Here is a 23,297-nt window from a genome sequence, read left to right as displayed (position 1 = left end):
ATAGAATCATAGAATCATAGAATCAAAGACGCTCTCAACATCTTCATGACTTCTATCAAAACAATGGCTTAGCTGCGTTTATGTGAACATCACAGACATATTGCTGACTGACTGGATATACTGCCATTTAAGGAGATAAGAACTGTAATATGAGATAAGAACTGTTATGTTGTTTCCTTGCAGTCACAAGGGACTATGACTGAACCTTCCTAAAACCTCATGTTAATGGAGGAGGGACAGAGTTTCTCTGCAAATACCAAATACCATTCTGAAACTTGGGATCCTTTGTTATTTTGAGATCCTTTCACCCCATCAACCACTGCAATTCATTCAGCTCCTCAAGGCATTTCTTTCTGCAATGGTCCTACAGGGAAAAACAGCTCGTGGTCTCGCTTCTTAGAGAAGCGCTGGCTACCGCAGCTCTGCAGGACCCCGCAGCCCTGATACCCTGGCTGTGGGACAGCTTCACCTACGGGTGAGATCAGGGCTTGCGCTAACCCCACCACAGCCTCCTACATCCTTGTGTGCACACAAAGGACACGTGGGTGTATGGACCAGCCAAGAGCTGCTTCATTCCCTGAGCAGCTGCCAAGCTGGATGGTGGGTCAACCAGGACCCCGGGTAGCAGATCACGAGGTAAATCAAAACACAGCCTTTGTGGTCAAGTGGATAATGCTGGGACTCAGACTCTGCCTTAAACTTCCTATGGGCATGTCAGTGGGATTCCCCTGTGTTTGGGATTGCCTGTCTTTAAAAGGCAAAATGGTACTCACTCAATGGCCTAAGAGCTATAGATGAAAATAAGTCCTAGGTTTGGTCATTATTTTGGTGGCTCTGGCTCTGTACAACAACAGGTCTACCCAAGTTAAGAAAAGGCTCCATTTAGTATGTGTCATTTTAATCTTTGATTAGTTTTTAGCACTTGAATAATGGCTTTTGTGACAGATGTGATGTGTTACATTTCCAGGCGTTTAGAGGGGAATAATGAGTCTCAAGACCTTTCACTTCTCGAGTTGCTCAGCCACTGAACTCTGATGCCGCACACTGCAAATAATCATTTCAGCTGGCTAGGGTTGGGTAATCCCACCACGACATTTCATATCCAGTTCACTTTTCAATGATTTATTTGTAATTTCTGCTAAACCACAGTTAAAAGTTACTCAGCACTTGGCTGCTAGATCAGTAACAGATAACCCTTGCCAACAAAGACTGTTTTGAAGGCCAATAAAACTAGGAAACTGAGAATAAATTGACAGGTTAAGAGGTTGTATGTGGGAACTGATGCCCATCCTCTGTCCGAACGCCAACTTCCAGAGCACAGTGCTGTCATCCGGCTGACCTTCCTCTCTTTTCCCCTGCTGCCCTTGGCCTAAAGTAAAAGCACCTCTCTGTAGTCAGAGCTGAGCCTGGAAAAGAAGAAACTCACAAAAATATCCTTTCAGAAAAAAAGAAAGGCTTCTCAAAACAAGTCCTCGTGCTTTCACCTTTGTCACAGCCCACGCTTCGGTACCGGCACCATCCAGGGCCCCAGGATATTTTACACTTTAGCTCTCAGAATCCAATCCAGCCTGGTTAGTCCTGTCCTCGCTGCAATCGTATGCTGGGAGCGTCGACCTCACCTTGGATTACTTCTTGGGACCCTTCCCCAACAACAGCATCCCAGTCCCCTCTCTGCTGTGGAAGGTACGTCCCTAGGAGTTGCACTCCTCGCAGTGGCAGGAGAGGATGTAGCGGTAGGTGGCAGTGAGCCTCATGCCCCCTGAGCATCGCAACCGCATGGCCTTCAGCTTGGAGGTCTGGGGCCGACAGCAGTGGCAGGTGGAGCGGAAAGGCTGCTTCAGGACGGTGCTGAAAGAAACCATAGGCTCCGAGCGTGACGTCTGGCTGCAGCGCCCTTCGCAGCGAGCCAGCAGCACCATCTGTGAAGGAAAAGAGATGGGTTAGGAAATGTGCCCCCATGGCTGCCAGTGCTCACCTAACACCAGGAGGTGCGTACCTCCTTCCAGTCTGGCTGGTCTTTCTTCACTTACTGCATCTCCCCACCTTGGCGAGGGCACCCAGCCCCACACAGTGCATTGCCCCTAAGCTGTGTCTGAGAGAGCGGCGGAGGTAACATGGGCAGGAGAAAAAGCAAGGCTCCTCCTGGAGTCCCAGGCACTGACACCAATAAGGAGTACAGGTCCTGGTTTTCTAAAAGCTGACCTGGGGGCTCCAGATGATCACAGCCAGCCCTGTTTTCCAGGAACAGTGACTGCAACCGTGACTTGCTAACCCCAGATTTGTGGCAGCCGAGCCCTTAAACCATCAGCCAGACCGATACTTCGGTTGGATATTTTCCAGTGTTTTGAGTGCATATACTAGTGATCAGCAGAACTGGTCCTCGGGGCCAGTGAATGTCTCAGATGCTTAGATATATAAAGTAGAAATATAAAGAAGATGCTCAGTTTATTGCTTCTAAGGAAGTAAGTTTCTAGCTCCCTCCTTTTACAAAGATCACCTTGAATATGTATTTGCAATTATATGTGTATATATATATATAATTGCATCAGTTGTATCTGATGCATGTATAAATGTATAAAATGCACTGCATAGCGTAAGGTAGTGAAAATGTAAACAAGATGAACTCATTGCCAAACATGAGGGTTCACTAGTGAGATTTTCCAAAAGCAGTGCAGGCTCCATGGATCTTCTCCTCCTGAGTTCACCGAGTTGTGACCAAAATAAGGTAACTTGCACAACAGGAGGCACTAAGGAAGGAAAGCCCATGAGGAGTCACCTACTCCCCTTCCCAACAACCCCTTGTTGAGCAGAGGAGACGGATAGAGTGTCCTAAGCTCTCTATAAAACATGGAAAGGATCTTCTAAAGCTCAGGAAATTATGTGGTTAGAAACAGCTGTTACCACCTTGATAACAGGTAGGTGTTGGACAGGTTTGAACAAACTCTTATACCTTCATGGGGAATGAAATATTAAGTCCATATCAGCTAATTCTGCTTAACCAACAGAAATTTCAAAATCAACATATCGTATCATCCAAACAAGGTCAAAATATGACAGAGGTGAGACAGTAGGCAGTAAAACAGTTGTATGTCTATCCTATAACCAAGGAAGAAAATTACATTTTAACCATGATGCACATATCTCATGTTTTTCCAGACAATCTAAAAGCATAACTACAGATGTAACAGCAAATATTTTACAACATTAAACCTTTTTGAGCTTCTTTCACTACACATGCTCAACTGGCTGCAAGTCTCCAAGTCTTGCAAGCAGGTATGTCAAATGTTTAATCTTCTCTTTATTCAGAGTCATGAGGAAAGATGAGAGTGAAAGAGAGAGAAAATATTCCTGGTGTCAAGTAGGAAATACCAGCCTATCCATGGGAAAGGCACTGATCATCCATTGCACAGTGCTTAAAAATTACTCTTCCAAGAGTACTTGCATGCTAAATGGATTGTTTGGAAATGTATTAATATATTAACAACTACACTTGCAGTCAACCCAGATCACAAGGAAGATGTCTTCATGAGCTGATCATCTGGGGTTGGTACCATCTTGTTTCTTGGTTTAATTAAGAGATGTGTTCTTGTTGCTCTCCGACAAATTTTCCATCCTTCATGATCTGAGGCACAAATTTATGGTCCCCTTCCTGTGATGCTGCATATTCATAAGCAAATTCACTTCAACTGTTAGTAGTAATATGGTGGGAAGGAAATTTCAGTATACTGTTGAGCCACACCCCAGCCTTAGACCTATCAGCTATGTCAAGCTCCTTAAAACCAGTCTTTAGTGTATATGAGAACAGGGAAAGGGACAGTCATGACAGTGCTAGCACCCCATTACTGACATATAAAGATCCACTTTTGTCCCCTTGGTAAACAAAACTCACTTCCCATAGTGACAGGCAGGTAGCTGGTGAAGAACTACACAGGTATCTAATCCTGCCTGTATTGCAAAGGAAAGACAGCAGATTGGGACATTTAAAACAGTTAGTTCCCTTCCCAGCATCTTGACAGCTCGTCAGGTCCCCCACTTTGACCAGTTCACCAGACTGTGTGCATTCTCTGTGACAGGTTATTCCCAAGCATTTGGCTGAAGAGGAGGGTGAAGAGCAATCCAACGGCAGCTGGCAACCGCTTGAAAGTTGCAAAGACAATGGAGCCAAACGCTCCTCAGGAGTGGCAAAGGGGGACGTGCAACGGCCACAAGTTGCTTTTTGGGAAGTTCAGAGGACCTCCAGCATCCCCTCCAACCAACATTTCTATGATTCTGTGATTTCAGCCCAAATATGACAGCACGCGTTGCTGTATGATGGAGGTGGCTTCCAATGGTTGATGCTTCTGGAGCTGGAACAGTTAGTCACTTCTGGTACTGTTACCCTAAGGACTTTTTATGGCACACATCTGCTCCTGTATCTGCAGGTACTTTCAGAAATGCCAGGAAAAAAAAACAAACCCCCAAGGGACAGGATTAAGGACTACAGAAGAGTTGCAGCAGTGTAATTATAGGGTAGAATTATCTGATGTGCCAATATCTGTGTCTCAATACATTTCTTATGAACAGCAAGCTTTCTAATGCAAAACCAGTCAATATTTCTGCAATGTGCAACTGCATTTATAATTGCTTAGCAAGTTTTTAAACTTTTAAGCAAGTTTAAAAACATGTTTTAGTCTGTGGAGAGTCTAATTTTAATCTCAGATTTTGCTGGCTACTTAGTTTTTCATGAGTATGGTCAGTATTCATATCGTGTAAAACTACACAGTGTTGGTTTTATGCCCTGTTTTTGGATGACAGTGTAAATTTTTACAAATGGCACAGCACCATGGGTATCAAGTCAAACTTGCAGTATAAAAAACTTTCAGATTTCCCATTGTGATAGCTTTCTAAACTTCTGGACTAACCTCCTCAGCAAAATTTAACCTCCTCCTCCTCATAAATCCAGAACAGCACCAGTGGATTTTGGCAGGTGTGCAAATGAGCTGGAAATAGCATGTACTTTAAAAGCTTTGCTTTACCATTTAATCAATCGCACCAGCTGCTTATTGCATCGTATACTATAGCACAATAGAGATTATCACCTAAATAATTAGTAATGCTGTGATGGCATAGCACAGTAATACAGTGGGTGTATATATAGTAAAAATGTGTGGGTATTTTATAACCTGATACGCGTGCCTCTTGGCTCCCCTCATCCCCCGCACATGTGAGCTTGTGCGTGTCACCTTGCGATGCTGGATCCGGAAGCACAGCGTGCTACAATGTGGGAACCGCGGGGGTCTCGCCTGTATGAGCAGCTAGGGAAGAATAGGTTTTCTTACTTAAAGTCAGCAGTCTCATAGGCATCTGGAAGGCCACGAAAAAGAGCAACCGGAATCTGAGGCGATATTTGACTCCGATCATTCGAGCCGTATTCCGGAAATTCGTAAGTTGTGAACTGGTTTGTTATTAACAGTGTTTGTAGTCCTCTTTTCCGCACTCTTCAGCAACAAGCTGAGGCCCAAAAGCAGATGGGCTGAGATGCATGAGAACAGACTTTGACACAGTATCCGTGGCCTGGCTGCAAGCAGACATTACTGAAAATCTCCTGAGCTACCTCATGAGCAAATGTCTTCAAACATTTGCTAAATCTTCCTTCATCTGGTCTGTGTCTCTCTGGGCTGGATTCTTTAGTGCAAGTCTGTCAGTGGTAGCACACTTCTGGCACATCTGGAGGAAGCACTTGTGACAACCAGTACTGTAATTTAGGGGGCTCCGGTTGCAGCGGCAAGGCAATCCAGCACATCGATGAAGACCAGTGGGTCTCCGTGACAGAGTTCAGGCAGAATCCAATATGGTCAGGAAAGGCAATATCTCATGATCTGATACAAACATTTCCTTGAAGTCAAAGGAAAACACTGTTTTTCAGGAACAAATGACCTTCTTCCGTCCCTCTTTTGTGTCTCTTTTATACATGCTGTTTCTGAAGGCTTTGGAAACCTGTTTTTAACATCTGCCTGAGGTCACAAGCAAGAGGGATTTTAGTGATTAAATTATATTGGGTGGATGTTTCCAAATGTAACAAAACTACTTCCCATGTGGGTACAATTGGCAGCCTCCACAGAGAAGCACGGTGGACATAATCCTTTTTTAACCAAGACGGACAGCAAACATAATACATCTTGCAATTTCTGAAGCCATTTTTAACTTCTGTAATTCTATGCTGCACCAAAAGGGAAAACATACGGAGTGAAAACGGATGGCTCGCCAACCAATATGTCACGCCAAAAAAGGGCAAAGTCTCTGCTTGACATCAGTTGTCAGTCCAAGCTTCACAATGGAAACTCGTTGGAAACAAGAGGTACCACAATTCCCACAGCTACTCCCGCAGAACCCTCCTTTTTTTGACTTGCTTATATTTTATCACAATATATATAGGAACAGACTTTGCATCTAATTTTCATTAGCAAGTCTAATATTGGTCTGTGTTTATATGCTAGATCAAGAACAGAAGCCATATGTCTACCAGGATGATTCAGATCCCTGAGACCTTAAAAAAAAGAGCTTGATTTAACAAACAGAGAGAAGTTTTCTAGGAAATGTCAACATTATTTCGCTTTGTATGGAAACCGTTTTCATTTTCCACTTCATGAGAAAGTCCATACAACTTGCAGTATTGTTAAAAAACTATTCTTGAAACCATTGTGGAATTTGGGAAGCCAAGAGGTGCAGATTGCAGTCAGAGTTACAGATGTTTATGTCAACAGCTTTTTTCTCAAAGCTCAGTTTTGAAATAATATGGTTTTCATTACAATGCATGCTGTGTTCTCATTTCCATCAGTCCTACTCCTTGAGGCCTGATTGCTTTTCTCATTAGGGATGATAAGAAATTGAGTTGTTAGTGGGTTTCCTTCCTTCCTTCCTTCCTTCCTTCCTTCCTTCCTTCCCTCCTTCCTTCCTTCCTTCCTTCCTTCCTTCCTTCCTTCCTTCCTTCCTTCCTTCCTTCCTTCCTTCCTTCCTTCCTTCCTTCCTTCCTTCCTTCCTTCCTCCTCCCTCCCTCTTGTTCTTTCTACAGAAAAATAAAGAGAAGAACAACCTTCTATCTGATGTCTGTGGCAGCCAGAGTTTTAAGAAAAACGCAGAGGATGGCGGCGGCGATGGTGGAGCGAGGAAGGCAGCCACACAGTGAAAGGGCTTCATGGAGGTGCGCAGGAGCGTGCCAGACCCCGCAGCACATCCCAGCCATCAGGCAACAAACCGACAGAGTCCTGGACAGGCACAGTCACAGCTCCGGGTCACGTGGACCAGGGAGCAGCCCTCACCTAATACAATTATCCTAAAAGCCCCCACCAGGAGAGCCAGCTGAGGAGCAAAAGCCCTTGGGCTGTGTAGGAAGCAATGCCCTGAGCATGGAAGAAAATCATGGCCAGAGGTGAGGCACGGGCTGACTGTGGGGCAGGCAGGAGTGTGTGGAGCTGGGGGGCTGGCAGTGCCGGGGCAGCAGCCTCGGGGTGAGTACCCGGCTGGCCCAGGGACAGGAGAGCTTGGCCGTGGCAGTGGCTGCTGGAGAGCTGGCAGTGATGCAGGACCAAGCAGAGGCAAGGCCATGCTGTGGGAACCCACTACAGCCGGGGAATGGGAGCGGGTGGGTGATGGCCCCAGGGAGGGGAGAGGAGAGACTGGGGTACGGCAGTCCTCTGGCCCCAGGCCAGAGAAGCCCCATCCTTCATGCTCCAGGAGGGATTTACCTCAGGGGCTGGGCTGGGACCTGTTGTGTTTATCCTCTTACGTCTGAGGCAGTGTGCCCAGGTCAGTTATACTCTGCATTTCTCACTGCCCTAGTGAAGTCACTGCTTGTTACTCATTTGCTCTTCTGCATGTAGAGGGGCAGAGGGGGATCCTACCAAAGCTGGAGACCAGAGGGCCTCTGGGGGCTACCTACTGTCTTGCCTACGTTACATACCGCAGCTCCTCCTGCTCTCTGGCAGAGTAGGGAGCCGAGAGCGAGGGCCAGCTGGGTGGAGCATTGCCCTCCTGGACCAAACCACCACAGTAGCTATGGCTTCTCAGGTCTAATAGGTGATCTGAAGTGCCTTGAGAGGGGAGGGCTGCTAGCACCCACATACCAGTAAGTAATACCCACCCACACCACCCACATACCTAGACTTTTCACCTTTGCCTCTCACTGGAGTCAACTGCAATAAAATCAATATTGCACAAACAGATGCATCTCTGGAGTTCTGTATGTTAATGCTGGATGTTTCCCAGATGGTAAGAAGGCCTACTCTAGGCTAAAAGCAAACCAAAAGACCTCTCCTGAATCACAAGTAATGCATGATTTTACTGTTTGAACTTAGAAGCAGTAGGGCAAAAGTCTCTGGTCTCCCACTGCTGTGGATCAGGCATGGTTATGGGCAGACACCACTGCTGTGAGACCGGTGTAAGGCAGCCCAGAGTGGGGCTTTCACCTGTGCCCAATTTCGAGGCCATCAGCCCGTCTCTGGCAAGCAGGCACAGGGCAAGCCGTCCTGGTGCACAGGGGGAGCGCAGAGCACCGAGTGGGTCTTATTTTCTGTTGACGCTTCTCTCTGTGCTTTATTTTAAATTTTATGGCCTGCTGCCACCTGTGGTATTACCTCACGCCTGCACTGATCATGGGAAGCAGATAACTCGTTCTGCACACAGGCGTCTGGGGGTCTCTGCAGCCAGCGCTGCATCCGTCTGAACTGTGTGGATCCTCTCTCCACAGAAATGCTCCCAGGATCACGGCTGCTGAGGTTTGCCGTCAGGCAACACCGCAGGCAGCCCTCTTGTCCTAAACCCAATCACGTACCTGCCTCCCATCGCTCTTTTACCCCACACAGGGCTGGCAAAAGCGTTAGCGCTGGCAGTTGTTCCCTTTCGTTAATCCAGGGATGTGGGTGCATAAGGCAAAGCCACTTTCCGCGGGACAGAGGGGTGGCCCAGGCAAAGACTGTACATCTGAATATGCACTGAGTTAACTCAGCTGGAACAAATTAGGACAAGACAAAAGGGAACGGCAAGGATTTTCCCATTGTTTCTCCCCATTCTTTTTCTCCACGCAATGAAATAAATGACTGTAGGCTACATGCGCAGGCTGCTAAACCATTTTGACACAAAATTTTTCAGGCTTGAATTCTCAAATGAAAGACAATTTTGTATTTCCTTCTGCTCCTAAGCCCTACAGTAAACATCCAATTCTCATTCTGCGTGAAAACAAAGGCCTTGAAACTAAATGGGGGAAAAAGTTAACAATGTTTTTCACATTGTTTTTTCATTACCATTTTACAGCTTGATTCTTTATCTCAGTACTTCACCTCGAAAGTTTGTAAGTTTACATACTCCGGATTAAAGACTCACTTGAAGGAGGGGGTGACTGGGATGATCTAAACTTCCAGACTAGCCCATCTCCTTGGCACCGGCAGCTGAGAACCCGACGTGCTCCTTTGAATCTTATCATTTACTGCATGTTAGCTTTACCATCAAGGTGTGTTTCTCCTTTTGAAAAGGTGAAAAGAGAGTCAAGAGCCTTTCTCTCCAGTCCCAGTTCCGATGTACACACTCAGACGTCTTTACATCTGTACGTCTCTGCAGCTAGATTTTGTTAGTAAGGAATTTGCGCAGAGAAAAATCACCCAAAATGGCTCATTTTAACAACTCTGCCAATGCAGCACCCTGCTGCGAGGGGGTGAGGGAAGTCCTTACCTTTGAGCTACACTTATAGAGGGGGTGGCTGATGGAGTCGACATAGTGATGCCTCATACAGCGGCTGGGGTCGGAGTCGATCATGAAGGAACTGTCTGTTTTACTGTCCGCGTCTCCCATCATCGCCAGGAGCGAGAGCATGGAAATTGAAGCCGCAAGTACATGATTTCCCATTGTCGAGGAACTTCTCGCTGATAACAGCAGAGGGAGGTAGAGTATTAAAAAAACTCCAAATACTGGCAGCCAGTTCCTTTCCAGGATGATGAAAAGTCTGGTTTAAGTCTCTTAGCTGTCATTCTCCTTCTCGAGCTGGAGTTTGCTGAGATTGTAATCCGTCGAAGAATCTCCTGCGTAGCTGGAATAAAAACAACATAAATCACAATCCTGACCAAAAAGAGCTCTGGAGAAAAACAGACATAAATAATATTAAGGCACACAGGATTTTTGCTGGGCAAAATATACGCTCTGAGGGAGCATCATTCCTACAGTAGGTAGAGTATACGGCATTAGGGAGGAGATGTCAAGGCCTTGTTACTTTAAGCATTGCTCTATCATTTTACTGGGGAGAACCTTTTGACTTCTAACATCACAAGTGGTGCGGTGCCCATCTTTTTCACTTGGTGATGTCCCTAATGGGTTCCCCTCAAAACTGATGATTAGTAACACATCAGAGATTTCTGCAAATTGAAAGGACTGTGTATCCACTCAAAGTGTCAAAGGGGGGCAAAGCTAGGCTGCCTCCTGCATTACAGATGGGAGTTTCTGGCCTAGGTAGCACATGGAATGGCTGGAGGCAGGTTGACCTCTGGCTCTAGGGGCTGTGTGTCAGTCTCCTGCAGCTGCTGTGTTGCAGGGACAAGGGGCACCCCCAGGATGGAGGGGTGCTGAGGGTCCGAGCCCAGGCATGAGCAACGCGGTCCCCCAGGAAGCTTGCTGAGTGCCGACCTGCACGGCATGGAGGACTACCTAGGTCTCTGGCTGCCCTGCCCTCCTGAGTACCAAACTCACACACACACAGGTGGGCATGCTTCACTTGCTTACTCATCAGGCTGCACTTGCTCAGTGTCAGTCTCTTCCCCGTTAATTAAAGAGCAGCGTCTGAAAAATACATTATATTCCATAATATCCGAGTACATCCCAGCTATCAACTGGGAAAAAATATATGCAGGTGCAGTCATGTGGATATCCACCCAGGCATCTGGATTTCTGGCACATGTTGGAGACCAGGAGATCCCCCAGAAAACAGGCTCAGGACAGCCCCTGAGACACTGCCCGGAGCTCTGTGCGGGCAGGGAAAGGAGGGCATCTCCCTCGGCTGCTTCATCACAGGCCCTGGATCCTTCTCACAAAGCCTGTAGTCTCAAATGGGTGGTTTAATTTCGCTTTTACTACAAACAGCTATAGCTTGAAAGAGCTGTGAGTTGTCCATGTAAATACAACCTGATGAAGCAAAGGATAGTCATAAGTAAAGTTAAAAGTGCGAGGACTTTCTGAAGAAACTTATGATAAAACAGTTCCCTGGTCACGCAGAAATGCTCCCCCAGAGGCTCTTGCCTATTTAAAGAGCTGGTGTGTGCCTTTATTGCCTTATACAAGCCTCTTCCAAAACTGTTTTCTGGTTTGCTGGCGATACTCTAAACCGAGTGATACTCATCTCCCAAACAGCCTGAAATTACGAGGCCTCCCCACCAGAGTGCTTGATGATTTGTGTATTGCTTTATAGCTTGCTCAAACACTTTTGTGAGAGGAGTGCATAGCAGTGAGAAACACTTCCAGAGTTCATCCAAGTTGGGAGTCAGGACTTGTCGGGCTGAAGTGACATACAAAGTCTCATGCTGGGAAGAAATGTAATTAGGGATGCTCTGTGTATTAGACATTTTTTAAAGCCTTTTTTGGGTTTCAAACTATTGTCCATGTGCCTAAGTAGGAAAGGAAAAATGATGTGACTGTGGATTTAATAGACAATATTTTTTTTTCCTGGAGTCTGGCCTATGACCTGGTATATTTTCCTCAAGCAAATGTTTTTCAGCAGATATGGCATTAAAAAATGCTACGTCTTCGCAGTATAAGGAGCTTAAACAACACTAAAGACTTAGGATCTCGGATACGTTTATGCACAGTCACATTACTGTCAATAAATATCCCTCCAAACATTTTAGCAGGGCAAGAGAGAAATCTCTCGGTCATGGGCGCTGGGACAGCCTCCTTCGCAGAAGTAAACTGTACTACGCCGGTTCATGCAGATGATGCCCAAGGATTAGCTAACAGGAGGAGTGATGCACTTTTTTTTTTAATATTTAACCTTTTACCTACATTCCTATTCTTCTTTATAAAGAGGCTGACCAAAACACGCTGCTTGGCAAGGTCTCTCTCCAACATAGTTAATCAGTATTACACACCCAGTAATTCCCTCTCTGTCCAAATAAATTTACTTGATATTGGACGGTCTCACCTCATGTAATATTATGTCCAGGGATCCCGATTTCCCACTCTCTCTGTCCCACTGTTAATTTTGTGCTTCTCTATCTTTCTATGTTTTTGATCAGTATGATTTAATACAGTGAGAGAAATCTGGAGTCCTGGCTCGGTATTCAAAGGCTTATCTCTCTAGTTTTCTTCAGGAAATAATTGGATGACATAGAGTCTGCCTCATGAAAACACTCTGAGAAAGCTGGAAAGAAGCAGGGAAAAATGTGAGAAAAGGAAGACGTCTGTACCTTCTTCAGGATAAGCACGGCACAATACAAAAACTATTAACGCTTTCACAATCTTTTAAAATTGCCCTGATACTTCCCTGGCAAAGAAATGTAGCGGGCTTTGGTAACAAAACTTTGAAGGAAGACAAAAGTACTGTTATCACATATTTGTTAGTAAAAAGAGAGACCACGGATGTACATGCGACCCATCTTTCGTGAAAAAACTGGGTACAGTTGTTGATAGACATGCTGGCAAAACGAGTGTGTAGGTGTTGGAAGCAGGACTGCAGACAACAGCAGGCTATTTGCACATGCCAGCATCTCCTGACATACCTACGTGAATTATACACATACATTTTTCAAGTACATATGCCATATATAATTAAGATATATGGGAAAAAAGTCTCACAGGGACATTTAAACATATAGAAGTTAGGGTGTAGATTTTTGACTGTGTAAAAAAAGTCTAAATATTTTCACTCCGGTACATCACCGTGATGAAGTATGTTGACATGACATTTTCCATTTCCGGCTGATTTTGTGCAATGGCATTTCATTTTAAATTAACATTCTTTTTTTTTTTTTTTTTTTAAGAAAAAGGTTGTATTCCTTTTGAAATGCTGTCTGAAATTATAAAATCCTAGACAGTACATGGTATCAGGAGTGACATATGTAGCTTCCAGTCTATCCTTCTGTCCAAAACCAGAAGCAAGTACCTGTAATTGTTAATCATTACAGCTGTACTTATGATGGCATTTTGTTTCATTTGGAAAATACACTTTTTTATCAAAATCAACAATTTCACATAGAAATTTTTTTTCTTTTATTTAAGCTGTTTTTTCCTCAGTTTCTTTTCATGTGAAAAACTGTGGTAAACAGCTCACCTGCCGAGCTAACCAAAAGGAAGCTAAAATGCTTCCTCTTTACAACATCCTGTAAATAAAAAGAAGCAAAGGTGACTTCATATTCTCAGGCTGCAAATTGGCTACAAAAATATTTGGCCTAGCAGTGGGTGAAAATCACTACTTCCCATTTTTTCAGAATTCGCTGATATAGGCATTACATGTTGTTAGTTATAGGCTTATAGTGCCCTTTCCATATAACTGGTTTTCAGAAATTCATAGAGACATAACATGCTAAAAGCTGTTACAGCTGTTACCTAAAAACTGCAGGGAAAACTAGAAGACATCCCAAAGAAAGCCCATATGAACATACCATCAAAGACTGTATTGCACATGGACATAGGAGCAGAGTTAGGGTTATTTTTCCAACTTTATGTTGTTTTTAACTGCTTTTTGAATGCTGAAATGAAGATTTCTTATCATCGTCTTAATATCATTTAGAGAGTGGTGAAGGTTAAGATTTTGTTTTGCTTTAAGGACAGAAGAAAATTCCATCATCTGGAATTATTTAGCCAGTCACTTTGTGAGAACGTAAACAGAAATTCCCTTTTTGCTATGTATCTTGGAAAAAATAAAGAGCTGAGCAATTCTCCAAAGGTCTATTGGATCTGCACAGCTTTTACCCTGGAAGGTAGGAAGGGAGCAATGGAAAAGCTCATTTATGGTGTACTTCTACATAGCTGTTCCCCACTCCTGAGCCCCGTGAATTAAGCATGCACGTATGTTCAGCTTGGCCTTCGTTTGGTGTGCATTTTCCATGTTTGAGACTCCTGTTTGACAATGAGGGTACAATTCAAGTCACTCAATGCCTTTTACATTTTGGAGGCTGCCAAAATCCTGTTGGAGCAGCAGTGTGTATATATAACTAAGCCTGGCCTTGCATGCTGTGCATATTTAGTAAACGCAATTACTTGGATCCTACCATGTGGTTCCCTCATTCTGAATTTGTTATGTAAACAGAAAAGTTACAAAACTACTCAGTTTCTCCGAACTCCAGCCCTAAAAAAGGGTCACTAACCATAATATGTGTATATATATGTGTATGTATGTAGTTCGCCGCTGCTGTTCTGACAAAAATGTCACTGAGATCTTTATGAGACAAAAATGGTTTTCTCAAGAACTTTATCTAACCTGGAAAAGTTTAGGCCAGAAGGATAAGGATTTGGGGATTTTGCACTCCAAGATCTGGACTGCAGTGGAAATGACTGTGTTGGTCAAACTACACTACCGGGTTACACCAGGGTTTGTTCTGCAGGGCTAAACTCCCCACTGCCTTGAGAAGGTCCACAAAAGGGGCTGGGGACAGGAAGGGGGGGACGAGTCATCTGTGCTGGAGACGCCCCCCAGGCCCCCAGCCCCAGGCATGGGGTAGCGCTGCAGCGTTCCCGCTGCTGCTGCTGCCTGGCCACAGTGCTAGCATGGCCCACAGCGACCCATCACCAGGATTTCTGAGTAACGGATCTGTTCTTTCAGGGAGCTTGGGGAACCATCGTTTCTGCTCCTGCAATGAGTTGCCAAGGCCCCAGCTGGGCGGTCGGCTGGGGGGGCCCCTGTGTACAGAGCTGCCCCACGCTCCACCACACCTCCCAGTTGACAGCAGCAGCAGGTCTGCCCTTACGCCAGGGCTACCCTTGTGAAGGGATACCCCTCTCCCAAAGCCACGTATTGTTCTGCATGTCCACAGCTCAAGTCTTGCTCTAAGGCCACATCTCTGCTGGGACATTAAAGCCCCCCGGAGTGGCTCTCCAGTGCTGTGGCCATGTGGCATGGCGCGGTCTGCTCCAGGACTTCCTCCAGCCTCCACAGCACTCAGAGGGCTTCCAGCCCACGCAACCACCCCCACCATGCCCAGGAACCCCTTGGGAAGCACTGTGTGCTGTGAAACAAAATCGTACAAGTGACCATTTGAGCAATTTAAGAGAACAGGTTATCTAGTAGGAGAGACGACCTAAGATGCTGTGCCGGATCCTGCTTTCTGTTGAATCAACTCAAAGGCTTTATCAGCTCCAGTGTACGGTTTAGCTCTGTAAATAAATGTAGTCATCTTCTCATCTAGTTATTTTACTGTAGCCATTTCTGTTCCAGCAGTGAAGTAGCTGGCCTCTTGCATACGCTTTCAAAATCCTTGCTCTGCTCTGCAGCCGCCTTTCAAAACACATGACAAGTGACCGAGCGGCCATGTGGCAGCCGGGAAGCAGCAGGTGAACACAGGGAACTCCAGTTGTTTGTGAAATGCCTCCGTGCAGCATGTGAACAGGTTTCTTCCCCTCCCAAGACAGGGCAAATACTAAACTAAATATATTGAGTGAGATCCTTACAGGTCTAAATAAGTGAAATGCTTCCCCAAGGCCTCGTTGTGCTAAATGAGCGTTTGCCCCGCTGACATCCAGCTGTGCTGAAGCTTGTCCCCCTTGACACCAAGGGGAATGTTCTCACCCATCGTCCAGGAGCTCCATCCACCCGTGACACAGTAGGTTGCAGGGCAGTGTGCGTGTGTGAGGAGGGTACATGAATAACACGCACTCCTGGCCAGAGCTGGCGGCAGCTGGTGGGCAAGAGGACAGGGGAAGGAAGAAGGCAGTAGAAAGGAAAACAGGCTCAAAAGAAGGGACTTAAGCCTCTTCATCTGGTGGTCTACAGGAAGGAAGCACATCTTCTGGTCCTACTGATGCTGCGCTGTCCTACCGCCTGCCAGCCAGCAACTGCAGAGCATTGTCCCATAAAAACCAAGAAGATAAAACAGACACTACCTTTGAGCAGTCAGAAATGTCAAACACGCTGATGGTAGTTGAGAGAAACTCCTGCACATCATTTTCTGCTGTGAGGCTTCGCTAAGACTTTTAATATTTCAGGAGATGAATAGCTGTGACTGTAAACAGACTGAAAAAATAGGAATACCATGGTATTTGAAGCATAAGAAACAACATAGTAATTGCAGCAAATATAATGGAAGAACACACTGCTGCAAGCACTCCTGGGAGCACCAGCTTGCATGGGATGAGCACGCATGGGACGAGCACGCATGGGACTGGTTCCCCGGGCTTCGATGGGGCGGCTCGTGTAAGGCCCCCATAAGTGTTCACGTGGCGGGGACCCGGTGCATGAGGTGGAACAAATTAAGCTGAACAGCACTTGAGCTGGCTGAGCTTCCCTCTCCTTTTGAAGTTTCCAAGAATATTTCCAGTCCTTCAGGTAGCTAGGAGAGGGGGAGCTAACAGCGCCTTCCTGCTAGGCGGTTGAAATAACAAACTCCAGTGGGTACTGCAGGCTGGCACCCTGCCAGCAGACAGGCACAGGCCAACATGGAGAAAAGGTTTTCAATACACTTGCAAAGAATAACTACTGGTGGACAAAAGAGCACTTGTATTTTTATTCTTTCCTTTTCCTGCTTCCAGGAAACTTTAAATAGATTGGTTAGGGGCATGTATGTGATCTCTCTCTAATGAGCTAGTAGAGCCATTTAATGGCGAGGTGATGCCAGCCTTGGATTTTTTCTTTTTTCTTCGGTGTCTCGCTGCATATCAGAGTAGTCGTGGTCTTGTGTCTGGGACAGGAATTGAGAGGAATACAGTTTTCCACTTGCTCATCCAGAGGGTGCTGGATGGGATCACTCCTCGGTGAAGCACCGGGCGCAGAGCCGAGCGGTCTAAGGAAGGCTGCACATCCCTCTCAGGAGGCAAACCAGCAAGGGTGACTGCTGGCTAAAGTGCAAATATTCCCAGCCGAGCATTAGCTATAGGATTTGCTTCAGTAATTACTTCTGCTTTAGTCTTATGACCCAACATGAGGAAAAATGACTCTTGGCCAAACGACAAGTTGCTGAGAGGTCTAGGGCATTCGGGCATGTGTCCTCTACCTGTAGGAGTGTGTTACAAGCAGGTGGGCGGTTTTCGTTCTCTGTCTTTTACTGTATTGCATGCCTGACGATTAAAGGTTGATTTAGCATATTTCCTAGAGAACTCAAAGGACTGTAGTTATCAATAGATGCAGGAGTAGGAATGGGTTTCTTATTCTTTAATACTAAGCAAAGACATCCCTGCCACCAGGACCAGCAGAGAGTGCTGCGCATGGTGGAGATAGCACACAATTGGAGGAGATGTTCCCTCTTTTCTGACCCCAGGGGCAAAATCCTCTCTTCCTTTATATACAGGCAAAATTCAGACCACCATCCATATACCTCGGCCTCTGATAATTAGGGAACCTAAATATTTGACTCATGGTAACAATTTTATGTCTTCTAACAAGGGGAACAGCGTTCCCCTAGGTCCCACTCTCTTTGAGCCGTGCTGCTATGACAGTAATGCGATTGTCACTGCCATGGTATGCTTAACCTTTGCCAAACCAGAGCTGAGGCATTAACTCAGACCCTCAACTCACATGTCTTAAAGGGCAACATAACCTGTGCTGCCTCCACACTGCCGGACCAACACAGTTTGCAGCTCAGTAATAATAAGCATGTAAATGTGACAAGTGTAAGCTGTAACAATGATTGATGCAAATAGAAAAATAACAAAGAGAAGCTGAAAAATAGCGATGCGGTGGAATTCCTAGGACCGGTGTCTCCATGGCACCAGCAGCCCGATACCCTGACACCAGAAGAAAGGCTACACTCGTCTGTGGTAGAAAGGATCTCTGTGCCACGCAACGAAATTCCAGCAAAGAGGACAAGGACTGATGGTGTCTGGAAGTGGTAGTGCCACTGTTACCCGGATAATAGTCTGAATTAGATTATGTGAAAAAGAAGGAATATATAGACGGCCAGCTGCTCAAAGGCTTACTACAACCTTGCTTTTATTGTTCTGCTAAGTTAGAGGTGGGGCATCAGAGGGATTCCTAACATACCACTACTGAGAAATTTTAATATGTTCCACACTGACACATATAAAAAGGAAATAACAGCTGATCATAGTCAGCGGAGACTGCAGCATCTCTTTGTATGCATGCACAGAAGCATGGGCAAAGTGGGGTGTTCTTGGGCAGGGAGACTCAGGCACCCGAGCTAACCTGACACCAGCTGAACCTTTCTCCTGCCATTGAGCTGAGTTCCAGCGAAAGGGCTGTCGAGCGGGAAGCAAGACAGCAGGAGAAAAAGGTGATCTGGGCATAGCTACTCACCCCATCCCGGATACCAGGACGTGGAGAAGGGCAGGGGAGCTGAGAGGCTGCACATTTAACACTGATGAAAAGAAACACATGTTTACACAACCGACAATGATCCGGTGGAACAAGATATCACAGAGGGCAAAAGTTTAGCTGGGCTCAGCAAAAGGACTTGTTATGTATGGGAGGGTTACAGTTGTAAGGGTTTCATTTTTAAAGAGTTCTTGGAAGGGTTATAAACTCTCAGGACTCTGAGAGTTCAGTTGATGGAGTTAGGGAAAAATCCTTCGCCACAGCAAGTTACCCCGTAGCTGCCTGCCATGGGGTCTCTGCCTTTCTTTGATGTGGCCGCTTCCAGCCACGCTTAAGAGGTGGATTACTCAAATAACATGGGACTGTGGCACGGTCTCATGTAGCAAAACTTTTCTAAAACTCATAGAGGCAAGGCTCTCCTCATACTCAGCAGGACATTAGAGGCAGAGGAATTTGTAGTATTTGTAATACAACTATCTAATATTTATAATTGTAAGTACAATGGTAGCATTTGGGGGGAAAAAAAAAGGAGGTTTTTTTTTCTTCTTTCAGTTAAACAAATAATCCTCCAGACTTGTTGCAAAAACAAACGTCTCAGTGAGTTCATGCAAGCTTTGCACCATAGATAGTCAACTCCCTTCAAGGTCCAAGAACAACCTTGAGCACTTCCTAGTGCATCTAAAAGCAGACAAGCCAGGAAGGAGACACAGTCAGCCCCCGGGGGAAACGGGGAATGAAGCCGACTCCAGGAGGACTCCTGTCAAATAAGTCACTGCAGGCATCGATACCAGCCCCCAAGGAGGTGGTTCGCTTCCCTCCCACTTGGGCAAAAGAGATTACAATCCTGGCAACTCAAGCAAGCAGGAGCATACAGGTGCTTTCACAAGCCTCGATGGCACGTGAGGGATTGTTCTGGCGGGGCAGATGGCTTTTGCGGAGATCAGCCATGTGTAGGTAGCTACCTGTATGCTTTTCCTTTTGCATACAGCTACCTGTATGCTTCCTGCTGCAAACTGTACACAAGACTGTCCATAACAAGTATCCTGCTCTGCAAGGGGGAATCACCAACGTACATCCATCTGATTAAAACCAGGCACTGCGCAAACCCAGGAAACCTACATGGGACACCTGCAGGTAGAGATCTGAGCTTGTAATTAGAGTAATCAGCAGCAGCCCCTAATTATATCCCTTCACTAAATCAAATTGTATTTTATTTTGTAAGCTTGAAACATCTATTCCTTCCACATTTGCTTTTAACTGGAAAATCTAAAAACGTCTTCCTATAATACCAGTATTGCAAATAAGATTTCATTATTCCAGCGAGAACATGCCAATGTATGTATAGGTCACCCTGGGAACCCCTGATTCAAGCTGGTAAGTAATTACTCACCAAATAGTTCTATTTAAGTCAAGGGAATTATTCATGTGTATAACTGCTCACAGATATGAGTAAGGTCTCACAGCCGGCGCAAAAGTGAGCATCGTTAGTAATGCAAAAGAAAAAAAAAGACGTCCTAAAATGTAGATGTTCTTTTGAGGAAGGACATATAACAGCACTGTGATTATTACATCCTCATTTATCAACCCTACCAGGCAGCTGGACTGCTTCTATTAGAAAATAACTTTGCAGCGAGGAACTGGTTTGAAGTGAATTTGTCCCCACTGTTGGTTTTAAACAACCATTTGCCTGCCCTTTTCCAACATGCAAAGTTCTCACCCCGCAGCCACTGGGACAGTTACAAAGCTTTAGGAACTGTTAGTAACATTTAGCATATAGGAAACATTTTTTCATCTTTAAAGAGCTGCAGAAACCTTAACAAGTTACTTGTCATGCCATCTGTCCCAGGCAGAAACAAATAAGATGCGTTATGGGGAAGCTCTGGGAGAAATTTAAATGAACTTGAGGGGTAGGATAAGAAATCTGCCTGACAGTCCCACAAGAGTCGGTCCACAGACACCGTCTTGCAAATTCAGGTTTGCCACAAGAAGATTACCCCCCCCCAACACACACTCTGTGTGAGCCTGCTTTACTGACACTACAGCAGTTAGCTAACATAGTACTGAGATTGCTCTTCACATGGTTCAGCTTTGTTACTCTGGTTTTTGCTACTGGACCCATTAATTCGAACTTTTATAGGATGAATTCACTCACCTGAATCCTAGCAGGGAGACGGGGCTTTCTTCCTCAGCCAGGCTCTCTCGGGGCAGTGTTCGTTCCCGCGCCTCGCAGTTACACTACCCTGACACTTTACCACTGGGCTCATAACAGTGAAACTCTTCTTTTGTCCCAAAGACACAGAGAACAGTTATGCTCGTGCCTCTGACGCTGATACACAGCAAAACGATCTGCCAGCAAATGAGGAGAGTCTTCCTCTCTCCTTCGGCAGGCGGTCTGGGGTCCTGCAGCATCCTCCCGTGTCAGCTACCGACTGCACAGCCACGCTGCATTACGTGTCGCGCGGACGGGGTCGGCTACCTACTAAATATACCCCTCGGCGTTGCAGCAAAGGCAAACACCGTGGCTTTCCTCATAGGTTTCAGCCAATCAAGAGTGTATATTAAATCTCTCCTAATCCATAACCAGTGCTGTCCAGTCCATAGTAAAGCTTCCCAGAAGTTTGGATAAATAATAATGTGCAAATTAAGAGTGCTCCTGCAAAGCATGACACACAAAGCTAGAAATAAATATTGCCTGTTGTTTCAAATTATTCTAAGCACTCCGGCAGATGACTGGCAAGAGAACAGCATGCATAAGTAGTGATAAAAGTAAACAGTCCAGCTTTAAACTAGCAGGCTTGCCTGTGTTCATAGAGCCCTATTGTAATGGGACAAAGAGGGTGCTGGCGATACCGGCGCTCTCGATGAATTCAGGGCAGAGTCCAGCATGTCCATTCACTCCAAAGCCATACAGCTAGGACCAGCGCAGAGCTGCAGACATGAGCCCGGCATGCTCACAAGAATAGATGTTTAACCAAGTTGCTCGGACGCACACGGGGCTACCTATTTGACTGTGTACAGGCATCCTTCAGACAGGAGATATAGTTAAAGATACAAGGATAGGAAGGAGACATAGGTACTAGAGCTGTGTCGATTCCACATCAGCACATTTTAATTTAAAAAATAGTGCAAGGAGAGCATGTGTTTGTCAGATAAAGAGATTAAGTGCTCAGTTTAAGTCCATGTAATACTCAGAATCTGGAGGAATCTCTTATTTGTGTGCTTACCTTTGGAAAATGCACTGCTCCTTCCTCCCCTCAAATTCTTCAGAGAGACTAAAAAGAGGTCCTGTTACTTCCAAATGCTTTTGTTCTTCTGTCCCTCTGTCACATGGCTTGCCTTTTATATTTGCAACACACAAAAGTTAGGGCTGTTGTTTAAGAGAGAGAGGGAGAGGGAGAGGGAAAGGGAGAGAGAGGGAATGTCAAATGGAAAAGTGCCACTGCAGTCATATATCAATCAGGGCAGCGGCAGCAGCAGCTCGCTGGCAAATGGGAATTCCACAGAAATGTGAAGCTCTTGTTATCTGAGAAATCACAAAACACCACCAGCCAAGCTCCCCTCTGCAGGGACTTCTTATTATTGGCAAGCCAGGAAATAGAAGGAAACGTAGGCGCTTTTTTTGTTTTGTTATTGTTTCAGATCTGGAGATACGTACGCTGTGGCATATGTAAGCCAGTGGAATATAAATCCTGAATCAAATTCCTTCCTAAACAAATGCACTGTGTGCAAGATAAAGCAAACCACTGAGAAGCAAGGTAATAGAGCTAAGTGAAGAATCTGAAAGCAACGATTTGAAAAACGGGATATCTGTTTGTACTTGGAAAATATCCATAGAGAAACTGCCTTTACCCCAGATTATTCATTGATCTCCTTTTTTCTGACAGGTTTTTCTCAGGATTTTTTTAACTGTGATTGATCTCAGATATCCTTAATTCAAGCTGTGCTGCTTCACTACAATTGGTCACCTAAATCATCTGACATTCCCTGGCTCTCCAGTGTAAGCAGACAAGTATTTTTCTGTATAAATATTTGTCTGCAAATCTGCAATTCCGATGCTTCGGATAACCTGCCCTGAAATTCTGAAGTTTCTCTCAAATAAACTCAGAAGTTTGCTCACAGAAGCAGAGCTATTTAAAATTTCAAACAAACAGTATCTTTCTGCTTTACCCACCTTCCTCTGAAGAATGCCAAGTTTGAAACTAGTTAGCCTTCAGATCTTTTATATAAATATTGCATCTTTTATGCAAAAATTAATTCCCTGAGGGGCTGAAGGCAGACTCCGTCCACTGGAAACCCCCACTTACAACAAGCACATGGCAGCTGTGGATGCACCAAACCCTCTTCTCCGCTTCCACAGAGGAGCGCGTTTCACTTCCCTTTGGAGTGTCCCCTAGTCGTCCTGCGGCATTATGGGAAGCACAGACCTTAGCTGGTTAATTAAAAAATAGGCGACATAGCTGGCCATTCACAAGCTGGATCTGTTCAGAGGCACTGGCCAGCAGATGGACAGGGTCCTGTGTCGATTGTGTTTGAACTCTAAAGGAAAGTTGGTATTTGATGGATGATGTTATTAGCTAAATGTCTTATGTGGTATAAGATCAAAGAACAGATGGAAATTATGCCTTAAAAATAGAATAATCTAAAAGGGGAATGGCTTGTAGATGAGTAAGCATCATGGAAACAATAAAGGAGACATTCTTTGGCTTGCTTTGCTGCAGAGCCAGGTTTGGCTGGTGGGATAAACAAATGATCCACTTAGGACCGAGATTCTCAGGATGTGAGTTTTGCTGCACATTTTTTCCCTCATATTCAGTGTTTACATTGTTTTGCTTCTTAAGTCAATCCCGGGTTTCTCTCGCCAACC

The 23,297-nt window shown here is 45.3% G+C and overlaps 1 protein-coding gene across 2 annotated transcripts; it reads right to left on the bottom strand.

The window, feature by feature from the left end:
• Nucleotides 1-1,106: 1,106 nt before the first annotated feature.
• On the bottom strand, nucleotides 1,107-21,736 carry NDP (Norrie disease (pseudoglioma)). Of its 2 annotated transcripts, XM_009318887.1 has the most exons (4): nucleotides 21,658-21,703; nucleotides 10,744-10,800; nucleotides 9,703-10,057; nucleotides 1,107-1,919 (listed from the first exon to the last, which is right to left on the bottom strand). In XM_009318887.1, exons 3-4 carry the CDS (start codon nucleotides 9,874-9,876, stop codon nucleotides 1,692-1,694), a joined length of 402 nt encoding a protein of 133 aa, XP_009317162.1. In that variant the 5' UTR covers nucleotides 9,877-10,057; nucleotides 10,744-10,800; nucleotides 21,658-21,703; the 3' UTR covers nucleotides 1,107-1,691. The 2 variants fall into 2 exon arrangements, with proteins under 2 accessions (XP_009317162.1, XP_009317163.1); XM_009318888.1 differs by lacking the exon at nucleotides 10,744-10,800 and having other exon boundaries at nucleotides 21,658-21,736.
• Between the last annotated feature and the right edge of the window lie 1,561 nt (nucleotides 21,737-23,297).

Source organism: Pygoscelis adeliae, unplaced genomic scaffold, assembly GCF_000699105.1.
Source record: "Pygoscelis adeliae isolate BGI_AS28 unplaced genomic scaffold, ASM69910v1 Scaffold92, whole genome shotgun sequence".
Lineage (NCBI taxonomy): Eukaryota > Metazoa > Chordata > Aves > Sphenisciformes > Spheniscidae > Pygoscelis > Pygoscelis adeliae.
The sequence above is the reverse complement of the archived record's forward strand: the minus strand, read 5'-3'. Positions and strand labels throughout refer to the sequence as shown.